General features: G+C 38.9%; 1 protein-coding gene across 1 annotated transcript; it reads right to left on the bottom strand.

Annotated features, from left to right (window-relative positions):
* Positions 1 to 12: 12 nt before the first annotated feature.
* Positions 13 to 4,781, bottom strand: LOC136960524 (4-galactosyl-N-acetylglucosaminide 3-alpha-L-fucosyltransferase 9-like). The gene is made up of 4 exons (XM_067255036.1): positions 4,701 to 4,781; positions 3,631 to 3,661; positions 3,101 to 3,178; positions 13 to 1,780 (listed from the first exon to the last, which is right to left on the bottom strand). Exons 1-4 carry the CDS (start codon positions 4,779 to 4,781, stop codon positions 609 to 611), a joined length of 1,362 nt encoding a protein of 453 aa, XP_067111137.1. The 3' UTR covers positions 13 to 608.
* Positions 4,782 to 13,374: the final 8,593 nt, after the last annotated feature.

The following is a 13,374-nucleotide window of genomic DNA, read 5'->3' as shown; positions in this document are numbered from 1 at the left end:
TTATAGCTCAAAAAAAAAAAGTATATATAGCAAAAATCTATCATTTACAAGGGGTATGCCTATGAACCATAGTGTACCAAGTTTTATTATTAAATAATTATTGATTATTGTTTAGAACACACCTTATTCCAGAAACACGGTTTAACAAACTGTAAGCCTAACCCTGAACTCTGAGTTGATTTACCCTAAAATGGGAAACTGACTTTTCGGTCCCAGAACAGCATATTTTAATTAGTTAAACCAACTTGGAGTATGTCCACTCGAGTTAAGCACGGGCATGAGGACTATAAAATGCCAACATCAATGGAATTCCAATAATAGGATCCACCATGGCACCCGGCGACTAAAAACATCCTCTTACTTCACCCCACTTCAGTTAGAAGTGTTAACACGTGTTTATGGTATTCTATGGAAAAAAGCAACAATTGGCGTGAGAGACAATTGCTGGCCGAATCAATGGCTTGAATGCAGTAGTCTGTCCATACATTGAACATTGAACCACACTTTCCGTTGTTATTATTACAGGTGAAAGAGTGGTGGAATTGAATAAAATAGCATGTTCACGTAGGTACTTTCCACAGGCGCAAAGATTGCTACAAACAGCCTGGTCAGCCCCAATACCATTGATTTAGATTGTTAATAGCTTTGTATCTTTTCTCCTGTCTAATGTAGTCACATGATCGACATGCATGTTCAAGTCCAAAATAGCATCCCTTAACTTTATAGTTTTTCCTCCAGCTGTGGTACTTCATGTACTCTTCATCATTCTTGTCAAGGAAAAGCAGTCGATCTGCCAGTTCCTTTTGATTGGGGAAGTCATCCACATGAAGAAAAGAGTCTGCTGGAATGAATTCCTCATAGTTTTGCCTGGATGGGCCCAAAACTACTGGGACAGCTCCCAAACTCATGGCATTGTACAACTTCTCAGTGATGTAGTCTTTGAAGACTGAATTTTCAAAGGACAGGTAAAATTTGCATCTAGAAATGGTTTTTGTATAGTCTTCGTTGTTTACATATGAACCAAAGTGTCGTCCATAGGCCTCTACTTTGACATGGTTACTCAGCCCCTTGTAGACCTGAACTCTTCTGAAGGATGGGTGCCAGTTGCTCACAATCCAGCACACCAATTTAGTCTTCGTTGGCAGCTCAAAGTGTTTGTCCACAGCTGTTACCTCAACTAAGGATCCATAAGGAACAGGTACAGAGGAATCCTGTCGATAATTTGAGGTCATATTAAACAGGTTATCGAACTTGGGACATCTTTTAGAGTTGGCAGGTGATTCAGCATTGAACCACACCCATTTCTGGAACCAGGGACGTGGGTTTTGTGGCATGTTGCCTAGATCTTCATGGATGTCCCGGTGATGAAAGAGGACTCCATGTGCAATATTAAAAAGGCTCTTGTCGTCTGTCAAGCGACAACCTTGAACATTGAAATCAGCACATGAATGAAGGTCAAAAGATTGTCCAAATGGCCACATCCAGATCAGGAGAATAGTGGATTCTGGATTGTCAGCTCTGAGGATTACTTGGGAGTTCTGCTTGCCTGTCTTCTGGGGTTGTGAGGTTTGGAATAGGACCTCAGTCTGATTCCCCTCTCGATTTAGCCCATCTTGGCAGACACAGATAGCTTTCTCATTTGATTCTCTGTCCGTGCACAACAGTGAGTTGATGTTGGGTTTGTAGTACGTAAAAAAGACAACAAAGGAGCACACCACCACAAAGCTGCAAATCAATGCAGGCCGTAGTACTGTCCCTTGGGAAGTTGACTTGATCATGTTTGTGTGTCAGAAAATACAGCCATTACAATACATCAATAACTTCAAAACAATACATCACAATATTGGTTACTATTTGTTGCAGATGGTGAGTGATATGGATAAATTAAGACTGATGTTATGTATTTGGAGTCCAAATCAAGTAGGCCTAAGGATCAGTATACTTGGGTTTTAACACCTGCATCAAATGTAGTTTAATGTCTCGACATTATGAACTACACTGTTTACCACTACAGTTCATTGTGGCCTGATATGATACTACATTTGATTATCAACAGATACATTGTAGCATAGAAATAATTGTGTGGTACAAACATTTATTTTTGATTGTTAGTCTATGGTTTGAAATGGAAGGCTTTCTGCTTTATCTGGGCTCACATAGATATTTCTCTGAAATGCTATACTTAGGAGCAGTCAGGTTTATAGTTATGGCCTTTAACTGTATATTTTTGTTTCATTGAGTCTTGGACAGAGACACAACACAACATTGCTATCCACTAACCACACAAAACTGGTCATTAAGTCATTTAAAATGCATGGGGAACACCATGCAACATATGCATTTTTGCATATGTTGACCACCCATGCTGCTCATTCTTTATTCTTATTTTTATATATATATTTTATATTTAATTTGTTTTACTCTTAGATTGTTTAGTTCTTAGAAATAGTTACATTTGAGTATTTTTACTTAATTTAAGATTTGTATATGTTTAGGGTTTTGCACCTCCCTGCCACAGTAAATTCCGTGTTTGTATAACATACATGGTGAATAAACCGGATTCTGATTCTAAACAATTCAAAAAGTATGACTCCTATCGCTCTTAATCAAAGTCAGAGCCATTATGCAGAACAAGAAGGAAGTTGATGTTGACATAGAAAACATGAACCTTGGTTACAGTTTTCCAGGCGTTTAATTATTTAGATCACTGAATTAATACAATAATAATGTTTGACATAAAAACATTTTAAATGTTAATATTTTAATCATAATTACAATTCATTTTAATAATTTATCATCCATTGGATTGGTATTTGTAAACTATAGACATGTCCGCAAAACTATACAAACACACGCAAAAAAAACAAACTAATTTCTTTCATTCAGAGAAAGATGTCTGTTTGAATAAAGAAATGCTGTTCTGCTTATCAACCATAACCAAACTGTAATGTAAAACTTTATGGTCTCTTGGTAAAGAACTACCGTACCTCCACACGGTCCAGTTGTATTACAAAGTTAATCTATGACGATTGTCCATCGGTAGAAATACTTTACAGTATATCAATTCAAATAACTCTACCATGTCATCAACTCACCTTACCAGGAGGTGGAGAATTGAAAATTAGGGTGTCACACAGTATTTCAGTAATGTGATAAGAGCACAAGATGTGGGAATATTCTCACTTCCTCCTGAATAAAAGAGAGGTGTGGCCTGTATTTATAACATTTTATCACCTGCCAGGTGAACAATGTAGAGTGGAATTATCTTAAGTCGAAAGTCGCTTTTGGCAATATCTCTGAACTTCATTCATTAAATGATATCAGGGGATGTCGTTGTTTGTCCCACAGACATGACAGGCGTAATTTGAATCAAGTGTTTTCATTTTAAATATTATTTAATTAAAATAATTGTGGTAGAATACAGGAAGTGGGAAATTGAAAAGCTTTATTTTATGTTGTAACCTGACTGAAAGTGTAACAGACGTGGTCTTGCAAGCTCCGTCAGAGGTATCCGGCAAATCGTCCCGCACTGGGTTTGAACATACCACCTCTGGCTTCCCAAGCGCCACCACTACCAACTACGCCAACGAAAAGCTAGCAATTCGTTGACGTGGGTGGCCTGTTACATACCTGAGGAGTGAGTTTCACCGATACACACCGGCTACAAAAGCACAACAAAAATGTAAAACAAATGTAAAAAATCTAACATATTGATATTTGGAAAAAATGTGTCACCGCTTTACATTAATTAAATTATCTACCATGTTACTACATAGCAATATCTACAGTAAACACATTGTAGGTATGTAGGAATTGCTTTGAAGTGTCAGTGGGGTAGGTTATTACTAAATTGTAAGGAGGTACATTATGGGGGAGGGGTGTAAGAGGTAAGTGGATGTTGCAAAAGGGCCGTTGAATTTTGTATTTTTTGGTGAACAGAATCGATGTTAAAATCCACTTACCCCTGGAAAATCCAACCTTCCTCTACCAATTTTCACTTGACTAATAACTTGCACTTCGAAACCGCGGTTCCTATGTAACTACAATTGTACTGCTCTGTCTGTGTTGTGCTTCCTAGCGTTAACAGAGTAAACAGCGAGCCAAACTCCTTTCCAAGAGCTAGGAAAATGAGCCTTCTTGCTCCATTATTGACTTCTTATTTTATCAGTCAAGCTGACAACATTGAAATGTCGTGAAACTACGAATAGGGAGTCAGGTGGCTGAGCGGTTAGGGAAGCGGGCTAGTAATCAGAAGGTTGCCAGTTCGATTCCCGGCCGTGCCAAAATGACGTTGTGTCCTTGGGCAAGGCACTTCACCCTACTTGCCTCGGGGAGAATGTCCCTGTACTTACTGTAAGTCGCTCTGGATAAGAGCGTCTGCTAAATGACTAAATGTAAATGTAAATGAATTAAAAGAGAAAGTAGAAAAAGTGCTTAATTATAAAATACATTACATAACTGACATTATTAGCAAAAATGCTAACGTATGGACAGTAGTATCGTGCAGTTGCAGCGATTGCATTTGACTATTTAAAACATCCAAAAAACATTGTATTGAAGTAATATACATATTATGATTGTGTAAAACTTAGTCATTGCTTTCTACAAGATTCATACGGCAGATTGAAAATACATTAATCTTGACAGTTTGCTATGTGACAGTTGACAGTTGCTCTGTGAACGATGCCTGGTCTGTGTACGTTCCAAACATCCTTTGCTTCCCGAACTCTGTGGGCGTCAAAATCAAAGTCCCAATCAAAGTCCCCACCGTTGACACTCATATCAAACACATTAAATTACGTGAACTTACAAATGTTTCAAGTTAGAGTTACCCAACACATATTATGGGCAGAACAAAAACATTATGGGCAGAACAACAATATTGTTACTTTATTGCTAGTTACTTGAACCTTAATTTTAAGGATAAGGATAATTTAATGTCATTCCAAAAACATGGTACATGGGCTGGAATGACATTAAATACTGAGGTCCGGTTAAAACCACTCACAAATAAATTACTAAACTACTCATCATAAATAAATGCAGTAAATACAGATAACCAATCATACACACACACATAGATACATACTAAAAGAACCTGTACATCAGCTATGAGGCTGCCTCTTACTGGGGAAATGAGAAGACATCTATTTCATTCTACACTTCACTCGTATTTTCAGTTGTAAATGAGCAGCAAAAAAAATGCTTTTAAATCTATGTAATATTTATAAATAATAAGTATGCATTTTTATATAAAATATACAGAAATATCAGTTGTAAAAATGTCATCCAAAAACGGACCCCTGTGCAACCGACGCAAGCAAGCACACCCTACAATTTCCCCAGAAATTGTACCCTCTCTAGTTAGCCTAGCTATCCCCAAAGTTAACAGATGAAACGAATGTTCTGCTACAGGTAGTCACGCGTGTTTTCGTGACGTAGTGACGTTAGTAACGTCAGTGACTGTGGCTAGCAAATTAGCCACCGTTAGCTTCACTTTTCACCACAAAAACTTAACTTGAGCCTAAACCATGTAACGGAATGTAAATAAAAATACAAGCAACTCAATCGCTACCAAGACGAAACGTTTGACACCTAGGTTGTCTATTTAGTCCAAATATTGACGAAGATTTAGGGGTGGGAAAATAAATAATAATAATATATATGTGAGAGAAGAAAGGTTGTGCCCTTGCCGAAGGCAAAGCACACCCAATGTATTGCTTTTTGTATAAAGTTGATCAATTGCATATCTTTAACATACTGCAAAACAACTTTTCAGTGTTGGTGAAGATTAACTAGTTACAAATAAAATGAAACACTGATGTAATAATTATTTTAGTTTTTACTGTTACTTCGATAGTCTTTTCCTAGTTGACCAACATGTAAAATATTTATATAAATATTTACAGAATATCCTTATTCTTCGGTTTCTCATGTGGCACCTTGTCAAAATTAATTGCCCACCCCTGAGTTACGGAGCTGGGCCATGGAGCTAACCCATGGAGCTAGGATGTTGATGCTAGGGAGAGTGTGGCAAGCTGGTTTAGCCAAGGCCAAAGGGCAAGAAAGCCAAATTACAGGTGTTGGCCATCTGAAGGGCATGCGACAGCAAGGGGGGACCCGCTATAAGACTTTGAGCCATGAAATGTTAGGTCTCAGTTCAGGGAAGCACTTTTAAACAGTAGCACTTTCTATTTTAAAATGTTTTATTTTGCTTGCAATGTTTTAGTTTGGCAGCTCAGTGAAGCACTTAAAATATTTTTTATATACAGTTTAATTGTGCATCAAATAAAACCAATATTTACCTACACCTTATTCTTGTTTAAGGTCATTTACATAATATATATGAATGTATATGGAGCGTGATAAAAAGGTGACCTTGAAATTGTGGCGACGCAAGGAAAAATTTGGGTGCACCTAAATAAAAAAGTTAGGCGCACCAGTGCAACCAAGAGAAAAAGTTAGTCTGGAGCCCTAAATACACATATACCTTAGATAATTTGTTAATTGAACTGTAATCATCTGTTCAAAATGACTAAAGTTAACATTAGGCCGCAACTTGAACCACGAAAAGTCTTTTATAAAATGATTCCCGCTCCACAGTCTGGCATCTAAACAATCTTTAGCTCATTTACATTTAGTCATTACCAGACGCTCTTATCCAGAGCGACTTACATTAAGTACAGGGACATTCTCCCCGAGGCAAGTAGGGTGAAGTGCCTTGCCCAAGGACACAACGTCATTTGGCACAGCCGGAGAATCGAACTGGCAACCTTCAGATTACTAGCCCGCTTCCCTAACCGCTCAGCCACCTGACTCCCTATTCGTAGTTTCACGACATTTCAATGTTGTCAGCTTGACTGATAAAATAAGAAGTCAATAAAGGAGCAAGAAGGCTCATTTTCCTAGCTCTTGGAAAGGAGTTTGGCTCGCTGTTTACTCTGAGTCTCGAGTCGTGCTAAGCTACCAAAAAAAAGTTTGTCGCTAAAATTCCAGTCGATGTCGGATTTTGGTGGCACGGATCGACACGTGATTGTTCTACACCAATAAGGTAACTGCTTTTTGTCAACATGGGCACACATCCAAAATTTGTGTCAAATCCATTGACAGTAATTATTATGAAACCTGAACAAATTGGACTAAACCATCATGTTTTCAGATTTGAAAACCAGCATCACCTGTAGGTAGGCAGGCCCTTGTAATTGCTTTGTCAATACTATTCGTTGCTGATGATTGATTTCACATTGTGGTATGAGTATTATGTAATATAAAATGAGTGGTAGCCGCCTACAACAACATAGTGATATGATAGCATGGAGCTGGCAGGTGGTCCGAATAGAGGTCAGGGAGTGGGAGGAGGAAGACGTTGTGGTCCAAGGGATGGAGGGAGACAACCACCCTTTCTGAGAGGTGGTCAGGGGCCTGGTCAGAGAAGCGGTCAGGGGCCTCGTCAGAGAGGTGGCTAAATGAGTATTTTGTGGATTCTGTGGCTGCTGTTGCCAACAGTTTCCCTTCACACCAGCAGTATGGTGGCATTTCTCATAATCCAACTGTGTCCATATTTAACCTTGAAAGGGTATCTGAAGAACTAGTAGAGAACATCATCGAATCATTTAAACCCAAAGAGTCAAAGGACATCTTTGAAATGGACTCTGCCATGGTTAAAGACCTTTGCGTGTTGTTAAAAAAAGCCTACTACCCATATTGCTAACCTGTCATTCTCTCAAGAACATGGGTGTTTTCCGGATCACTGGAAACCTGCAGTTGTAGTTCCTATCTTTAAAAATGGTGATCCTCACTCAGCAGCCAATTACAGACCTATTAGCATACTTCCCATAATGTCCAAAGTTTTAGAAAAATTAGCAGTAGAGCAACTCATTTATCATCTTAACTCTAATCAGCTTTTACACCCCATGCAGCATGGTTTTAGATCAAATCACTCCACCGAGACTGCAACGGTCTATTTTATTGAAAGGGTCAAGTCCCTTATGGATAGAGGAGGAGTTGTGGGTGCAGTATTTCTGGATCTTCGGAAAGCGTTTGACACTGTCAACCACAACATACTTCAGTCTAAGTTTGATCAGTTTAACTTTTCTTCTTCTACATCCAGCTGGTTCAAATCATATTTATCAACTCGAACTCGAACAAAAATCTGTCTACAGGTGTTCCCCAAAGTTCAATCCTGGGTCCACTTCTTTTCAGTCGTTATATTAATGATTTACCATCAGTTTGCCAAGACTGAGGTTCTGATGTACGCAGACGACACTGTGATCTTTGGGTGGGGTAAGAATAATGTAGAGGTCGCTGCTAGGCTTACAAAGGTCATGATTAATGTGTCTGACTGGTTAAACAAATGTTGTCTTCAGCTCAACAATTCCAAGACCGTTGCTATGTTTTTTCTAAAACCAGCAAGTCTCACACTGAACCCGATGTGTTTATTTCTGATGAAAGAATCAAGATTGTGAAGGAATACAAATATCTTGGTATCTTGATTGATAATCAACTTACTTTTAAAAAACATGTTAAAAAAATATGCAAAAATTTAAAATTCACCTTAGCCAACTTTAGGCATCTTAGAAATCACATGTCCACCAAGGCTGCTAAAATGTACATGTTCTCATTGATTTTATCTCATATTAACTACTGCTTACCCACCTGGTCTACTGCCAACTCCACTACCCTTAAACCAGTAATGTCTCTTTGCAAACAGGCTCTCAAAATACTTGACAAAAAACCTAAATCACACCATCACTGTTCAGTCCTCCATAAATACAGACTTTTAAGTTGGGACAACATGATGACATTCAAGAACTGCTGTTTAATGTTCAAAATCCAGTTTAACCTGGCCCCCCCACCACTATGCAGCCTAGTCAAGTTTAGAACACCAGCAACCAGTGCTACTCGAGGGGCAGCAAGAGGAGACTGTGTTATTCCTTTAAAAAAAAGTGTATTTGGACAGTCGGTTTTCTCACTTAGGTTAGCCTGGGAATGGATCCATCTCCCTCAAAACATTAGAGAATCAACCTCATCCAACTGTTTTAAAAGTAATCTCAAAACATGGTTGATAAATAACCAAAAATGTGATCACTAGTGGGTAAGCAGTAGAACTTGTATATTGGGATTGTATTTTATTTTATTATTTTTATTTTAGTATTTATTGTCAATGTTATGTTTGATATACGTTAATGCCTTTTTTAGGTTGTATAGCCTTTTTCCCTCTGGCAGAGGGACTGCCAATGGAAATTAGCCTTTTGGCTATAATTGGGTGCATTTACATTTTAATTTTTATGAATGTACACCGTCCCTCTTGATCAAAAAATAAATAAATAAAATGACATCAGGGCAATAGTTGTGGACTATGTCGTGAATCGAGGCATGATAATGACTGAGACAGCTACAATGATCCAACCAAACGTCAGAAGATCAACTGTGGCCTCAATCATCAGAACTTTCCGCAATGAAAACCGGTAAGCTTTCAGCATCATGGGCGGCGCTAGGGAGGGGCTAGCAGGTGCTTCAGCACCCCCAAGAAAGACAAAAGCACCCCGATAGCACCCCCTAAAATATTGCTTATTTAGTAATAGTATTCAGGCCCGGAGTGGCCATCGGGAGAATTCCCAGTCTGCCGCTCATAAATTGTGAAGCAGATCGCCTGCTTTGTCTTTGTTTTTTCACACACCGAATAAAACGATTTGTGTTAAGTTTGTTACTGTGTGACTGATAAGTAAGCTAATAGGCTACACTAGGTTTTAATCTAAATAAACGCATGATCAGACCGTGCATTAAAAAGTGCCGTTTTCAGTTGTCGCGCATGCTCTCTTTCTCAAACACAGGTGCGTGTACCAAGACCCTAAACCATCGTTTATTGTTGTGGAGGGAGTTTGCAAGATTTAGATGATGTCAAAATAATAAAATGGATGGGAAAAAGATGCCAGGAGGAACTGAAAAAGACAAAAAAGAAAGATCTGTCACTTCAGAAATGTAGGTTCCTGCAAGTGTGGGAAAAATATGTTTCTCAAAAGCCCCAAATCTTTCAGGTAATAATTTGGGTTGTAATTTCGAGAAAATATTACATAAAGCTCAAAAACCTATTTTGCACTGAAATTAATGCAAAATATCTCGCTTGCGTGCTCGCATTAATGAGAAGTTCCGATTTCAGCTCTCATCAAAACCTTGACTAGGTCCTAAATTTGGGTTATGCCCCGAATGTTAAACGTATGCCTCGGCCCCTGGTGAGGATGGGCTGTTTTTGGCCATTACACTCGCGGGCTGAAAATGGGTCCCACTCTGGCCCTGATAGTATTTATATAATATATATATAATTGCGCAGCTCCCCCTGTCAATGATCTAGCACCCCCTCAGCACCTGCATGAAAAATTATCTGGCGCCGCCACTGTTCAGCATGCATTCCAAGGCAATTGTCAAATGGTTATACTGCATGCCAATGTGTATCACAAAGTAGATGATGTGACTAAATGTGTTTTTACTGTATTGTAATTTTCCCTGCAGAATAGAGGCTAGGCCAAATGGGGGAGGCAGAGGCAGAATACTGACTGAGCAACAAGAGCAGGCTGTGGTCAATTTGGTCCAGGCCAGAAAGGATATTCGCCTTAGAGAAATACAGCAGCATATCTTGGACAATGACGACATGTTCAACAATGTGGAAGCCATAAGTTTACCGACTATTGCACGCATTCTGAAAAGGCACCAGGTGTCTCTAAAACAACTGTACCGTGTGCCTTTCGAAAGGAATGCAGACAGAGTGAAACAACTGAGGATTGAGTATGTTCAGCTCAAGGTGCCTGTTGTGGAAACTTCCCCAGAAATGTTACATTGTTATTATTAATTCTCTTTTCTAAATTTCTTTAAAGGGTGATGGAGCTGGATGGTGATGAAAACCATCACAAATTCATATTTTTGGATGAGGCAGGCTTCAACATGGCCAAGACAAGGAGAAGAGGTCGAAATGTCATTGGCCAGCGGGCAACCATCCAAGTACCTGGACAACGTGGGGCCAACATCACCATGTGTGCGGTGATATTAGAAGATGGTGTGGTGGGACGCAGCCCTCGTATTGGGTCATATAATGGAGCGTTCTAGAGTATTGAAAAAGGTCATCATCAAGGTTCTGAAATTTGTGTCAAAGTGATTGTAAAAAACTGTAAACACATAACAACAACATTCTCACCCAACCAAATAGAACCCCTTATCCCAGGTCACTACAATACGTTCCACATACGACTCAAACTAACCATTATTTGACTTCTTATTGTGTCGGATTAAAGAAACTGTAAACTTGAATATCTGTGTTAACTGACATAACGTTGTAGAACCATAACAATATTGTGGTTATCAGACACCCCTAACAAAAAAGAAGTATATTAAAGTATATTTAAATATGGATAGTACACTTTTAGTTCACCTTTGATTAGTGGTGTGCATAGATTATTTTTTTTAATCTAGATTAATCTCACTGTAATCTTGGCGTTAATCTAGATTAATCTAGATTAAAATGGCTCATTTGAATTCCGCCGAAGGCATTCAGAATATGTGTGCTACCCAAATAATGACTAAAAGTAAGTCTTTGAGAACGTGTTTCTCAAGCCAGGTGGCGCATTAGACCAGGAGCTTATCTCCTGTTTCCAAAATGCATCACAAACTGCTTGAGAAAGCTGTTCTACTATGATAATTGGTGATGAAAATAAATTATGTTCTATAAGATGTACTTGTGTTTATTAACTGTTTATTAGATTAGTTAGCTTGGCTGATAGAGCTGTGCTGACGGGCTTGCCTCGGTTGCACTCAAACATCGTAGTTTGACGACGACTCTTCCCCTGCGCTACATCAGTGCTTGGCCCGGCATCTTCCGCATTAGCTAAGGGATGCTTTGCGTTTCGGTGGTATTTGAGACTGGAAGAACTCTTACAGTAAACTAATTCCGCATAGCACAAGGTGCAAACAACCTTATTCTTGTCGAGGTTTCCATTGGGAAGCTTCTTAAAAATACATTTTCCCTGAAGCAAACCAGGCGGCTTCATAGCTGCATCCATGTTAGCACGTCACGTTTGATGTGATAATTTCATACACAAGGCATACACACAGGTTCGAAGACTCGTTCTCGCCCGTACAGTGCAATTCGGCTAGGTATACATCCGCGCTAAAATATCAAGGTGAAAGTCATCATAGCTTGCGTAGTATAGACCCAGCTCCCAACCCAACTTTGAGAATAGATTAACGGCGATATTTTTTCGCCGATAAGAGTCGCAGCGCGTTAACGCCGATAACGGCCCACCACTACTTTTGATACACTTTTAAGAATTATGCTTAGAAAATAGTTCACTTTTGATATACTTTTAAGAAGTATGCTTTGAAAATAGTTCACTTTTGATATACTTTCAAGAAGTATGCTTAGAAACAGAAAATGGTATACATTTCTTCTGGAGTAGGATGTACGTTTTCTATTATTATACAGCAAAAACAGTCTAAATACCTTTAAAGTACATTACAGGTAAAACATTTTTGATCCATCTTATTCTAATTATTCATGTATAGGAAAATCTATTATGCATTGCACATTGAATCTTTTTTGGTATTCAAGCTGTAACCTTAATTACTGCCAAAACATTTTGAAGCCCTATACTCTTATACTAATAATTATCAATTGGAGTATTAATGGAAAAAAACGAAAAAGCTACTTGAGAAAGAAGCAGACAGAAGGGTTGCATTATGCATTTGAAGGTTATACTGTCAACTGACTGAAGAACAAAGATCAGCAGCGTGTGAAGGGCCGCTGATCTTGTGAAAAAATGAAGGTAACGTGGCTCATTGGCTGGTCAATTCCCATGATGCAAGGCGGTAAATAGTGTTAAAATTTGCTGATAAGTTTGCCGTTTGTTCGAAATACAAATGTAACTTCAGGAATTTCGTTTTTTAAATGTGTCTGCTTAGAATGTAGTGTTTTGTAGCGTGGTAATTAGGTTCCTCCGGTAGGAGGGAACCTATTGTTATTGTTGGTATTCTTATTATTAGGTTCCTCCGGTAGGAGGGAACCTATTGTTATTGTTGGTATTCTTATTAGGTTCCTCCGGTAGGAGGAGCCCCAATATCTCAAAAAGTCCCTGGTCATAAATTTTCTAATTTGGCACAATGATACTACATCCAAGTGGGTACCCCCACACCAAATATGGGCCACATCGGACCATAGGGGGCGCCACAGGCCACGCCCAAAAGTCCGATTTTCAAAGTGATGGCATTTCCACCCCATTCCTCCAATTCTTCTGAAACTTGGTGTGCATGCCTCATTTTTCATGAGGAACAAAAAAGCCTCAAGGACCCATAAGGTCCGCCATGATGGATTTTCCTGTACTGTGATAA

The sequence above is a fragment of the Osmerus mordax genome, chromosome 17, assembly GCF_038355195.1.
Source record: "Osmerus mordax isolate fOsmMor3 chromosome 17, fOsmMor3.pri, whole genome shotgun sequence".
In the NCBI taxonomy this organism is placed as follows: Eukaryota; Metazoa; Chordata; class Actinopteri; order Osmeriformes; family Osmeridae; genus Osmerus; species Osmerus mordax.
Note: the sequence above shows the minus strand (reverse complement) of the source record. Positions and strands in the feature narration are given on the sequence as shown.